Source organism: Cydia pomonella, chromosome 20 (genome assembly GCF_033807575.1).
Source record: "Cydia pomonella isolate Wapato2018A chromosome 20, ilCydPomo1, whole genome shotgun sequence".
Classification (NCBI taxonomy): Eukaryota; Metazoa; Arthropoda; class Insecta; order Lepidoptera; family Tortricidae; genus Cydia; species Cydia pomonella.
The window spans coordinates 11,754,286-11,768,716 of NC_084722.1; the positions used below are offsets into that span (position 1 = coordinate 11,754,286).

The following is a 14,431-nucleotide window of genomic DNA, read 5'->3' on the forward strand; positions in this document are numbered from 1 at the left end:
GGAATCCCTTTGTTTCGCAAATCATTACCAAAATGTACGACAAAGAACTGTCAAAGAACCATAGTACCAACATAAGCAATTTAAATAGTGTAGTACGCTACACGCTTGCGTTTCTTATCGATATCGATAAAATGGGGAGGGTTGAAATATAGACCAGGGGTTCCCAATCTTTTTCAACATGCGGCGCAGTTACAAGTTTAGTAATTCGCAACGGCGCCCTTGTAAATTTAAAATCACGGTCGAAAAAGAGTGACACGACGCTATATTATTTACCGATGCGAGCGCTCAAATAGGTACCCGCGAATATTTGTGGTTTCGGATAATGATAGAACTCACGGCGCCCCTCTTTACTTTCTACGGCGCACCAGGGCGCCGCGGCGCACACTTTGGGAACCCCTGATATAGACTCTTGTCTACAAAAATTTGTACTCGAAATCAAGTTAGGATCGAGAAATAAACATACAATTATCGATAGTTTTAGTACATCCCTAGTTCACAACTAAAAATAATATAAAATATCAAATTTTCGATGTGTTTAAAGCCTGCTGCACCAAAATAAGGTCAAAAGTATCTAAAGCAATACGTACCGGTCTTTATCCAAGGGAAATTTCGCCATAAAATCCCTTTTTTCGTGATTTTCTCGAGTGGCTCGCTTGCCACATATTTCACACTTAGTAAACCGTTTTCTCGGTGGCATTGTAACAAACTCGTTCTTTACTCTGATCACGGTTCACTATTTTCGATATTTTCACTAAATAATAAAGAAATTGCACGAAATACCCAAACAAAACATTGAAGCCTTCATAACAAACAAAACAATTAGGCTGACAGTTGACTTGATGTAAACTTGACAGAATAAATAGCACTGACGTTTTATTTTTCTTCGTTGGCAAAGATTTGCGAAACAAGTTCCATACAAAACTTATTTTGTTCCTAGTTGCGTCAGCCTGGTCGACACTAGAAATCCGCATATTTATTTCTCAACAAAACCGACTTTGCCGACCGAACATTACATGGTTCTCGAAAGGTAACAATAGTGCGAAATATGTATGAAAAAATATAAAATACTTAAGTTAAGTTTCCATTTCTGTCCAAAAGTTTTATTCAGTGTGGCTGTCATCACTGCTGTTTCGTGGATTTTTTTTTGTAAGTATAACGTTTTGGTTTGGACAGAGACTATCTCATTTCAAACATAGAGTTAAACCAAGCTAACTCGTCAGAGATGTTGATTGATAGCCCAGATTGTACAAGTGTTCTTATCAACGTTAAACTTCTATGAGTTTATGACGTTTAAATAACACTGGCACAGTCTGGGCTATCAAAATCACTGCCAACTTAGCTTGGTCTAACTCTAAACAGAGACAATAATACTGTTTTATGCTAGTACTAGCATCCAAAAGAAAGTGATGAGTATAGTTTTTTTGTACTTATTTACTGACAAATTACCACTATAAAAAAGCATAGGTTGATATTCCGTAGATTCAACAATAATTTCTGTAGGTCCACTGGCCCTTGCAGATGGACTAAATATCGTAGATCTACAGATTTTTTCGCAAATGTGGCAATATTGGTGAGGAGCGCATGCGCGTCATTATTTTTTCCTTACACCGGATTCTGACTTTTTTGCCCGACAATAAATTAAATGTGATTAAGGTGGCAGCAATGGAAATTGTAGTCTTTTATTTTAATAAATGTAATGAACTTAATGACGAAGTGTCTTTTTATAAACAGATATCCTTATAAAAATAAATAGGTAATGGTATTATGGGCTATGGCTTAGAATATAACTTTTATTATAATGAACTTATCAAATATTAACTTACTTGCTATCGAAAGCGGATCAGCGGCAGTTCCTTGTTGAAACATTAAACACAGCGTATCAAAAAATCCGTCTGACATTTTTTGAAGCCATGACTTGCTGTAGTAATTCTTCTGTAGATAAATAAAGTCTTTTAAATTGAGGACGCTATGAAAGAAAAAAATCGTACATTGATCCGCCGTTACCTATGTCTATTCCACGCAAGTAATAGGGTTGTTTCCATCTACAAATCTCAGGGCAGAATTGTATCCCAATAAATTCTTTTGGATTATAAGAACATGTTAAACTACTTTTAGGGGACCTGTAATGACCATATTTTTGTAAATATTAAATTTAAAATATCTTTTGGCACACGTCACGTGACCAAACTCGAAACATCATTGAAGATTCTGATGACGTCACAACTCTCGGATTGACACTGTTGACAGTTAGGCGATAAACAACAAATGACAAATGTCAGTTGACAGTTCGTATCTTCTGCGTGGGTATATAGGTGTGTGACAAACCGTAAACTGTGACGTCACACAATTTTCAAAGCGCGTTTTGGGCGCGAAAGCATCTGTCAAAATATATTTTGTTAAGCGTTTCGAAAAATTGGAAGCAACCCTATTATATAACTGTCCCGCTCATGATGCCGGCGGTCAATGCCACTTTGCGATCGGGACAGCTGGGGGCCTACCGCGAAAATCAAAATTCGCAAATTGCGGGGATCTTTGTCTTTTATTCTCACTAAGGCGTAATTAGAGTGACAGAGAAAAATGCCCGCAATTGACGAACTTCGATTTTTGAAATCGTTTATTGCGAACCATGGTACATAGTTATTACATTTAAATTATAGAAACACATGGCACCCTGAAAAGGGTATTGCAAGTATTCTTATAGCTAGCTAGGACTAAAGTTATTATTAAATATAGTAGTACCCATTTATGAACATTATTTTTAAATACACACAAGTATAATATATTATAATTATTATTTTACTTAACCTATGGAGGAGATCAAAGTAAGTTTGTTTTTATATTTATGTTATATATACCTACTAAGTACTACTTATAATTAATATTTCTTATTATATAAAATTATCTCCCATAAATTCTTGGGTAGAGTAATATGCTTTCTCTATTAAAAAGGATTTTAGTTTTGATATGAACGGGTTTAATTGTTTTATGTTTCTTATTGTGTTGGGCAGTTTGTTGTACACTTGTATTGCCCTGAAATACGGGCCTTTTTTGTACATTTCTAAGATTGGTTCCGGGGGGATGAGTTTATTATTTCGGCGTGCGCTTTTACAGTATTTAAATAGTTCGGTATTTTTTCTGACAAAAATTGAGATTTCTAATATGTATAGGCCGGGTAGAGTCAAGATTTTAAGGCTTGTGAAATATGGTTTGCAGCTGTCTGTTTGTTGTATGTTTGTTAATATACGGACACATTTTTTTTGAGCTATAAGTAGATCGTGTATATCATTGCTATGGCCCCATAAGATAATGCCATAGCGTAACCAGGCTTGAGCGTAGGAATGGTATGTAGACAAGGCGCACTCAGTATTGGTGTTCGACTTTAAAAGGTACAATGCAAAAAGGAAGGAAGAAAATTTGGATTTTATTTTGGATATATGTTTTTTCCAGTCAAGGTGGCAGTCTATAGTGATTCCTAATAGGGTGCATTCAGACTCTTCTTGTATGCTTAGATCACGCAACAGTGGCGTCAAATCGGTAGGTCTTTTTTGATAGGGTCTAAATTGTATTATTTTTGTTTTGGCTGTATTTATTAATAGGTTGTGTTCCTGTAACCAGTTTGAGATATCGGTGAACGCTTCCTTAATATGAGAGTAGGTGTCGGAGTTGTTGTCGTGTCTAAAGAGGAGGGAGATGTCGTCAGCAAAAATAATACATTTATGATTGGTTATTTTAGGGAGGTCATTAATATATATTAGGAATAGTAAACATCCTATTACGCTACCTTGTGGGATAGAATTGTTGATGGTTTGCCAATTTGATTGAAGTTTTATTAGTTTTTTAGAGTCTTTAATGTGGTGTTCTATTTGTACGTACTGTTGTCTATTATGGAGATATGATTTTAGCCAACTGTATGCATTTCCACGAATTCCGATTTCATAAAGTTTGGTTAGCAGAATTGGATGGGAAACTCTATCGTACGCTTTGGACATATCCAGCAATAAACCAATGGCATAGTTTTTAGTTTTGATGTGTTCCAGGATTCCTTGAATATATGTGTAGACTGCTTGGGTGGTAGATCGTTTTTGGCGGAAGGCGAATTGATTATCATCGAGTAAGTTATACTTTTCTAGGAATTTATAAATCCGGTCAGCAGTGGCGGATTAACCGAACAGCAGAAAAAGCATATGCTAAGGGCCCCGCGCCTAGGGGGGGCCCCGCGCTCCGACCCTGACCATGTGATTTCGGCACGCGGAACCGGCCAAGTTCAAGTAGAACTCGCACTCCGCGGATCCTGTACTATCACATTTTATTTACAATTTATTTATTTTTTTTCGTAAGTCAGTAACAATATTGATCAATTATTATTATTTGTTATATTATCCTGTGTATTTTTCTTTATGACGATACCAAATTTAAAGAATTTTTAGGCTTACGCAAAGACCAAGAGCAAAGTTTAGCATAAAACCGAAGGTGCGGAGTGTCTCAAAACTTTTGTGCATGGCTAAGCTGCAGGAAACAGCAGAGCCCGGAAACGAACAAAAGAAGATACTTACTGTATTAAAAAACATATAATATAGTGATAAGCAAGGAAGGATGATTTATTTATTATTTCAAATAACAAATTGCATCTTACAGCTAATGCCTAATGATGAACAGCTTTGAGCCTGTAGGAGGCCAAAGGACGCGCTCCTCTACGGCAAAATATGCCGAGTTGCTGCAAAGCCCTTTTAAAAAGGAAACAGCGGGGCCCCTATGCAGGGATTTGCATTCGCGTAGGCCGGATGTAAAGCCCTACATAGGGCCCGATACCCAAAGCATCCCAGCAAGTCGCACTTTCGAGCAAGAACTACGGCCGAACAGAAGGCGAGCCGAGATCACATTGGTTCAATTCCAAACTTTGTTCTCCTACAATTCAGCCTTTGCATGGTGGCGCGGCGCGATAGAATGCTCCGGGCCTCCGCCCTTGTACGGAGCTCGGCCTACGGCCTCGTTCACACTATGGCATTGGTTTCATTCTAGGCTCTGCTTTCCTGCAGCCTGGCCTTCAGCTTCGCACGGGAACGCTACGAAATCGGGTGGTCCGTATATTCAGCTCATGGGGCTCAGCCTTCGGCCTTGTTTTTTGGCTTACTTAGCCATTAATTCCCACTTCTTAGGTCCGACTCACTTTTCACCTATTTTTACAAGCTTTTATTAAACTTAATAATATTGATGTTGTTAAACAGTAACCCTACATGCTTTTATTTAATTTGCAATACTCGTAAGTTGTTTTCAAAATATGCACTATTTTTTTGACCATTTGTCAAGATTTGTTGTTTAAAATTCGCATACTAGGGAAAAATTGGTGACAATACAATGTTATCGACCTGATCTGATGATGAAACCGAAGGTAAGGAGGAAACCTATATAGAAGAAAGGAACTGTGATAAAATAACACAACTTCATTAAAATTAGGCTCTTTTAAAATGGCAAAATAAAAAAATAAAATAAAAATAAATAAAAATCCTTAAAATAAATAAATAAGGAAAATACACCGGATTTGAAATGACTTCATATACCTATACTTCCTGTCATCCACGAAGACGCGCCCCGCTCTTCTTCCTAATCGCTTATAGTACAAATCTGCAACTTTTTGGCTATGTAGTAGTTATGTCTACTAATTAACTAGTAACTTTTACTAGTTAATTAGTAGACACTGTACTGTGTCGTACTGTAGGCGATTGGGAGGAGGAGTGGGGCGCGTCTTCGTGGATGACACGAACTACAGACACAAAAAAAAAACATTTCTTGAGTAGGGGCTCCGTTAATTTTTTTTTCTATTTATTATTGGTTGTTGTAGCTGCAATAGAAGTACAAACTTGATTTAGGTAAATTTTGACTGTCTACCTGTTATGGGTCATACTCGTAAGATAGAGCACACTGAACGACAGATTTCATGAACGGTTTTACGGTTAAAGAGGTCTGTATAGACCTCAAACATGGTGTAATAATAAAGAAAAATCGGGTAAGAGCATATCGGGCCATGCTCAGTGTACTCGTAGGATTTCGTAGTTACCATTCAGTCAAAAAAGGCCAAACGGGGATATTAGTTAGTATAATTTACATTACATTACAAGCATTGGGACCTTTGCAGCGCTTTGTACGTTTTTTCGTCTTTTTAGTAAGAAGAGAAGATTTATTGCAATAACCCAAAAGTGACTAAACCGATCATTTTCGCTATAGTTTTCATCAAAAGTATTTATTAAGCTTTTGTTTTACGATTTTTTTCATATTTTTTGGGCCCATGGTTCAAAAGTTAGAGGGGGGGGGGGGGACACACATTTTGTTTCTTTCGGAGCGATTATTTCCGAAAAAAAAATCAAAGAAAAAACATTTTGTATGGGAGGTACCCTAATTTTTTTATAGTTTTTATTTTACTGTTCTGTCGCAATGCATGATTTATGTATCCATGCCAAATTACAGCTATCTAGCACTAACGATCACGGAGCAAACCCTCAGACAGACGGACATTGTATTTAAATAAAAAAAATTAAAAACTAATCGAGAACGAGTCGAAAAAAATTAATACATATTAAAAATGTTGTGATGGTACTGAATTCTCGGGATGCGAGTCCGACTTGCACTTAATCTTTTTTTTTTTCAAACCAGGGGGCCCCGCGAGCTATTGTGCTAAGGGCCCCGCGCCTTCTTAATCCGCCCCTGCCGGTCAGCCATGCATCTTTCAAATATTTTTGAGATTGAGGGTAAGAGGGCAATTGGTCTATAATCGGCAAGGTTTTGTTGTTTGCCGCCCTTTTTTAAAATTGGTTTGATGGCTGCTATTTTTAGTTTGTCTGGAAAACAGCATTCCTGGAAAGACTGATTAATTAGCAATGTAATTGGCGCTGCTAACTCTTCTTTACACATCTTTATTAAAATTGGGGGAATCTCGTCAAAACCACAAGTGTATTTATTGGGGAGATTCTGTATTATTATTTGTACTTCTTGTTCAGTTGCTGGTTGCAGGAACATTGAGTTAACAGAGGGCGAGGGAGAAGGGTGGCCGCGGGGCTCTGTACCATCATTTTGGCCCACAGAGATAAAATATTCATTAAATTTATTAACTATTGTTTGGGGATTTTCAACTATATTATTTTGTATTTTAAGTTCTATGTTTTTGTGATGTTTATGGGTATTTTTTCCGGTTATGTTTTTTATAACTTGCCACATGGTTTTAGTTTTATTTTTTGATTTATTCATAACTTGTGTGTAACTATGTCTCTTTGATTTTTTGATACATTTTTGTAGAATGTTTGTATAACTTTTATAGTATTTTTTTAGGACATCATTATTACTCTGATTTACTAGGGATCTTAGTATTCTTTTGTGGAAGCACGATGTTTTAAGGCCTTTTGTAAGCCAAGGTTTTCTATGGCTTGTTTGTAGCTTTGAGTTCGTTTGTGGAATAAACCTGTTTAGTAATGTTATTAAATTAGAATGAAATATATTGTAGTTGATATTTGCGTTGTTTTGTTTTGTTAGTATCTTTTCCCAGTCGATATTTTTGAGAGCCGCTTTAAACCTAAGTACATTAGTATTATTAAATTTTCTTTTGAGGGTGTATATGTTATTTAACGATGTTATGTTATGTTTAAAGTAATAAATTGTGGATTTATGGTCGGAGAGGCCCTTGTCTTCTACGGTTACTTCAAAGTTCTTATTATTAGAGAAAATTAAATCTATACAGGTGGCAGAATTGCTAGTTTCTCTGGTCGGTACATCTACAATTTGATGGAGATTAAGCTCAAGCATAGTATTAATAAGTCTTTGATAGTATGTGGAATTTTGAAATTTATTAAGATTAAAGTCACCTGTAATAATAATATGCTTGTAGCTTTTTACTTTTAATATACTTACAAGTTTATCTAACACTTCAAAAAATAAGTCTATACAACGGTCTGGCCTATAAACGGTCACTAACAATATATCGGGTTTTATCTCTACACCACAACATTCTATGACACTCTCTATGGACAGTTCTGCGATATCAGGTCTTTCCTTATGCTGGATGCCTTCTCTTAGAAAAATAGATGTGCCTCCACGTCTGTGATCAGTGCGACAGAAACTTGATGCAAGGTGATATCCGGGTATGTTTATTAAATCCATATGGTCCTTTTTTATCCATGTTTCAGTGAGGCAGATGGCTTGGTACTGCTCTTCACTTAGAAAACTTTCTAGTACGCATGTTTTATTTTTTATGCTTTGAATATTTTGTGTAAAAATCCGAAAGGAATGGTTTCTTGGGACGTGTGTTTCTTTATCTGTGATCTCTTCAATTTCTTGTGATAGGGATGAAGGGGTTTTAGGTATATCAAGATGAACACTGTCTTGGTACACATCTTGTTGAGCGCAGTGTTTATATACTTTGCCGTTAATTATTAATTTGTTGTTCATAATTACTGCATGATGTCCATTACGTCTGGCTTCCTGTAGGATCTTTATCAATTGCCTTCTTGTGTTGAGTGAATTTTCATCAAGATACTCAGTAATCGAAAGTCCAGTATTTTTGAAAAGGTGTCTATGTTGCAGGATTTGTCTCGTTATGTTTTTACTAATCAGCTCGATCGCTAATGGTCTTCTTTGTTTTGTCTTGCCTATACGGTGAGTTTGTTCAATGTAACTCTCTATGTTTACATTCATCAAGTCACGGAAAATGTATATTAGTTTATTATGGACTTCATCTTCTGTTTCTCCATAGTGCTCGTCCAAGCCGTGTAGTACCAACATTTTATTTGTACTTGAGTGCGGCTGTGAGTATAGTGAGTTTTCTTGTATACGCTTGATCTCATTTTGTAGGTCAAAACTCTCTTTTTCGAGCCTTTGGATTTTCTTGTTTAGGTTGCTTATACTTCCGTTAAAAAGCGTCTGTTCATTAGGGAGCTCGTAAATTTTTTTGATCATTTCTGATTTGAATAATGAGAACGCGCTATGAAATTCATCCTGTACAATGGTTTTTAATCGTGTAATAATAGTCTGGTTACTTAATTCTAATTTCTCATCGAGCAGTTTGCTAAAAGCTTCTATAGTTATGTGGCTCCCTGATGTGTTAAATTTAGAGGTGTGGGGAATATTTTGTGGCGTAGTCGTACTCGTACAAGCATTTTGATTGGTTCCAGATGATACAGATGATTTGTGACCTTCTATTCTTTCATCTATAATTTTTAAGAAGTCGTCTACTGATAGTGGGAGTGCCGGCCTGTCTGCCAAAAAAGCAGGGCTATTTATTGATGTAATTTGTTCTCGTCTATTTGCTGAGATGTCCATGTCTATTATAGTGCTCGAGGCTGGTTTGTTTGGCGTGATTGTCATGTCATCTAGAGAAGACAAGGTATCACCTTGTTCATTGAGTGAAGTACTGTTTGAGGTTGAGTTTATAGGTGTTGAGGTATTTGTACGGGGCTCCTGTTTTTTCCTAGTAGTTTGGGTATTTGGGGGTAATTGCACTAGGCGCGGCAATTTAGACGTGCCAGGTTTAAGCAAAGGAGTGCCTGGTTGTTTAGGATTTGTCTTGACACAGCATCTTCGGCACTTCCAGCTTGTCTTATTTTCTACGTTCATTAAAGTGTAGCGTTTACCGCTTACTCCGATACGTTCTAGGCAATCCAAACAGTACCTGACGCCACAAATAGAGCAATCAAGTGAATGTCTGCTGGAAATTCTTGTATCACATTCGCTACATTTCGCAGGACCCATTTTATTGTTATAGTATCAAAGATCTAATTGTATTTATGTAGACAATAGCGCCCTCTGTTGGTGAGTAGTAGCGTAGAATCATAGAAGTATTGAACGTGGTTAGGTTTTTAAAAACTTACTAACATCACTACCTAGCGGATTTTGTTTAAAAGGTAGTGAGTTATCTTCGTTGGGTAATATTGCGGACAGTTTTGTATAGATGGCAGTGTCATGCGTGTCCAAGCTCTGCAACCACTAATTTTCTCCACACTTCATAGATGGCGCTGCACGGCAAGTATTAAAGTGGTCGTTAACGCGCTTAGGGTCAACGTCCGGTAAGCGGCAACGCGCGCTATGCTTGAATTTCTGGGCGGCAGTTATAAAGATTTTGAAATTGTAGGTTAGGTTTTAGATTCATGAAAGTCTTTAAGAGCCACTGTAACTTATACACGGAATAAAGAAGATGAAGTAATAGTTTTACCACACTGATTAAAAGTTCTAGTTTTAGTAAAATACACGATATTCGTCTGAAGAGTCTAGTTTCTAAAAGCACTTGGTTTATTTCACTATAGTCATTTATACAGTAACTAATTTATTCGCCCACACTTGTGTTACGTATTTATAGTTTTTTTAACACTTTGAACACTACACGAGACCCGGAAAATCCATTTTTTATATTTTAATTACTTAATTTACGAGGGAAGTTGTTGTCATGGCTCAGTGTTGCCAATGCTCCAATATTACTCTCTATATTACTCTCTATAGCCCATTATAATTATGCGCGTGCGATTTAGATAAGTAATGGCGGGTCAATGTAGAGTCAGGGGGCGTACCGTGAAAACCGAAAGTCGCAAATTGTGGGGATCTTTGTCTTTTACTCTCACTAAGACGTAATTAGAGTGACAGAGAAAAATGCTCGCAGTTGACGAAAACTAATCGTCTTAGTGAGAGTACAAGAAAAAAATCCCCGTAATTTGCTAATTTCGGATTTCGTGGTCGGCCACCAGATCAAAATAAGTTGGCAGCGATTTTGACAGCCCAGACCAGACTGTGCAAGTGTTATTTTTAATGTGAAACTTCTATGAAATTATGGCGTTTACTCTACTCGCACAGGCTGGACTATGCAAATCGCTGCCAACTTAGCTTAGTCGGACTCTAAGACATTTTTTGACCTTAGCGTTCTTACTTTAGTTAGTACAAGTTTAGGTTTACAATATTTAATGAATGCATTTGTATGTTTTCTAAAGACAAAAACTTACCATACGATCCTCTCCAAAAGAAGATAAAAATAAAGTAGAGGATGATATAATAATCAGAACTATAATCGAAACCCAAACGCCAATGTCAAAAGGTAGAACGTAGATGTTAGTCACCGACGCAAGCGCCGGCTTCTTGAAAACAAACATAGCTTCAATCTTCGATGGGGCCAGGACATAGTTCACGTATTTAACACGTTCTTTTTGTGCCATCATACAGGAACCTGTGGGCATTTAAGCGCATTAGTTTTTAGGAAATAGGACTATAATATAAATAAAATATGAATTATAATAAATATGTGCAACCTGCTATATCAGCCCGTCCATCTTGCATTTCACGGACAATTCCATCCCACTGACCATCCGGTTGCAGGTAGCCCCATGAGGTAGTCCGGTTCCATATTTTAGTTCCATTTACCCACTCTACGAGGTGCGTACACATATAGTATACTACCTTGGTCAAAGTGTCCCGTTCGCGGTGCCTGAAAAAATATTATGAGCAAAGATATGTAGAAGTAAGTAAATACCTGTTTAAGACGTACTATGTAGATAGGATTTTCTATAGATGGGTGGCGTCCGCCCGTAAGGGACAGAACTTACGCAATGCGACGAAATTAAAAACACGTTTTAACATTCTGGACAACGTACCAAAAACAACCTACGTAATTTGGTCGGGTTTATTGTTACTGTTACCCACCAGGGAACCGGTGGGCAACAGCAATAGGTCTAAGTCACTTAGGACTTTTTAGAAGTAAGCAGAAATGAAAAGTGAGATTACGAGAAGGACCAACAATAATAGCGCTTTCTCTGCTACTCCTACTGAAAGTTCCATAAGACCATTCCTTTCGGTTATTCCCCCACCTTACGTCTCATCTAGTAGCTCCATGGCGTAAGACGTCTTGTTTGAGCAGCTATTAGAGTTATAGCCCAGACCGTGCAAGTGTTACTTTAACTTCTTCAACTTCAACATTTATTCAGCAAATAGGCCACAAGGGCACTTTTACACGTCAACATGGAATTTACATACAAGCAAAAACAAGCACATCAACAATTATAAAATAAAATTCATTGAAAATATTATTATTTATTATTAAGTAAATTATTAACGTCAATGACGTTTAAGTAACACCTGCACACAGTGCCGGATTAAGACATTTTGGTGCCCTAAGCATTTCTAGACCATGGTGCCCCCCGATCAAGATTACATTGAATTTTCTTGGTAAATTGAGTGACGTTTATTGCCGCATTACTTCTGAGAATAGAATTTTCAATCCGTCACATCATTTTATCACGGAAATTGACAGAACTGCAGTATTAAGGTCAAGTGTAAGCAAATTCGAAGACCGTGCTTCGCATAAGTCTGGAGGCCAAGCCAACCATGATCCAAGTGTAAGCGAAGACGTAAGACATAGGCAGTATTCCGCACAGGATTTTGGAACCTCTAGAGCTTTCCTGTGAAGCTCATTCATGTGAGGGCAAAGGCCGAGCTTCAGTAGGGGCTTAGCCATTGGCCATTGGTTTTTGTCAGAACAAGTACCAATGCCCACAAATGTTTTAAATAGCAAATTATTGTTTACGAAAACGGGACTTAATAGGGTAAGTTTTAAAATTACCTCTGACCCGACGTTTCAAGGACGGCGTTGTCCCCATGGTCTCGGAGAAGACTGTGTAAAGTCGACATCATTATCTTGACGTTGGAGGTAATTTTAGAACTTAATCAAACGCGAATAAGTCCCGTTTTCTTAAATAATAATGTGTCACAATTAGGCCAATACAATTAGATTTTTTCGACCTAAAAATACGTGTAATCCGAGTTTGCTCCACTCCAGGAGGTGTGCATAAATGTTTCCTCTTTTTCAGTTTTTTTGCTTGTAAATCGAAAACGGTACGGCCGACGGAAAATTTGTTCTAATTACGAGTATTATTAAAATTGATATCTGAGGATCCGAAATGTAATTTAACTATGTTCTTGCAATAAAATATATTGATTGATTGATTGATTGATTTAAGGTACCTTAATATGTATTCGTAGTCCTAAATTGTAAATTAGGTCGACATTTTTTATTTTTGGTAAAATCATGTTAATAATCCGAAAACGCTTTCTTACCAGTGTCTGATCCACTAAGTGCTATTGTAATTGATAGTGGGCTCCTTCTACATCGAGTGGTTTGGCAATCCAAAGGAAAAAATGATCTCCTAAGGATCCCAAAATGTATGCACACCTCCTAGGATAGAGCAAACTGGGATTACACATGGATTACACGCATTTAGGACCAAATAAATGTATTAAAACAATTTCCAGCTTGCTGGGAATTAATTCCTCAAAACGCTATTTTTGGATGTAATTTGATTGGCCTAAATCGTGAAGGTGTTTTTAAAGGCAAAGTCTAAGGCTGAATGCGCGGAGCGTTCGATCAACGCTTACGGATGAGGCCAAAGGTCGAGCTGGAAGAAAGCAAGGCTTGAATTTGACCAATGGCGAGGTATGAATAGCTGGACGTCCGGAGCGTCCGAACGCGGCGCGTTATCATATAATACAACTAATGGCGAGGTGTGAGCAAGGCAGCCCAGCTGCGAAAGAGGACAGCATGGATTTGGATCCATGACCAAGCGAAAGTGGGGCAGTTTGCATAAAGTAGAAGGCCTGGCGTCGCATGAGACCTAACGCCAAACTGCAAAAGCGTGGCTTGAAATCGAACCTATGTAATCACGGTCCTCCTACTGCTCGGCCTTTGCCTTAACTCGAAAGCGCAACTTGATAAGATGCTTTTGTTTTTCGGCCTTCGCAGGGCCCTTTATTACACTTTGACAATTAGGTCGCAGGATCGCGGCTCTGCAGCAACTCGGCCTGGCCGACACATCTGGTGTGCAAGAGACCAAAATACGCTACAAAATCGGTAATCTACGTCGAGAAATCGGTTGGCCACAAGCCCGACGGTAAGATTTTTTGGCCATGAGCTTTGATGAAGGTTGGAGATGTGCTTACGTGTACTCACTCTCTTACGACCCTTCGTTATTAGATGGGTACTTGCACACGTGTCAAAAAGTTTCGTGTACATAAGTGTAGTACACTACGACTGCGATGCTGATGCAGCCTGCGCGTTTTTTTTTTCCTATGATTTTGGTGCCCCCCTAGACGTGGTGCCCTAAGCAAGTGCTTATTTTGCTTAATGGTTAATCCGGCACTGCCTGCACAGTTTGGGATTAGCTTACTTACTTAGCTTGGTTTAACACTATTTACTTAGCAAACCTTTCTTAAATTTTGTGTTTTTCTATCAAATTCAAATGTCAAAATCACTGAAAGAAAGGGACAAACGATTGTCATCGGCAGTCATCGGCTTGTTAGCTTTTTTTTTACAATTATGGCCTGAATGCGAGTCCTTTAAGCCAAGTTAATAGACGTTTGTGCAAGTGCACAATCAATGAGGGAGTTGCGAAGGTACAAGTCTTCACAGCCTTATGTG

The 14,431-nt window shown here is 37.8% G+C and overlaps 1 protein-coding gene across 1 annotated transcript in view; it reads right to left on the reverse strand.

Moving 5' to 3' along the window:
- Window positions 1-14,431, reverse strand: part of LOC133529011 (glutamate receptor 3-like) — a 28,200-nt gene that overhangs the window by 6,215 nt on the left and 7,554 nt on the right. The window contains exons 5-7 of the mRNA XM_061866591.1: window positions 11,274-11,449; window positions 10,971-11,191; window positions 1,824-1,932 (exon numbers count right to left, since the gene is read on the reverse strand). Of these exons, the coding sequence (XP_061722575.1) occupies window positions 1,824-1,932; window positions 10,971-11,191; window positions 11,274-11,449 (506 nt within the window). The remainder of the gene's footprint in view (window positions 1-1,823; window positions 1,933-10,970; window positions 11,192-11,273; window positions 11,450-14,431) is intronic.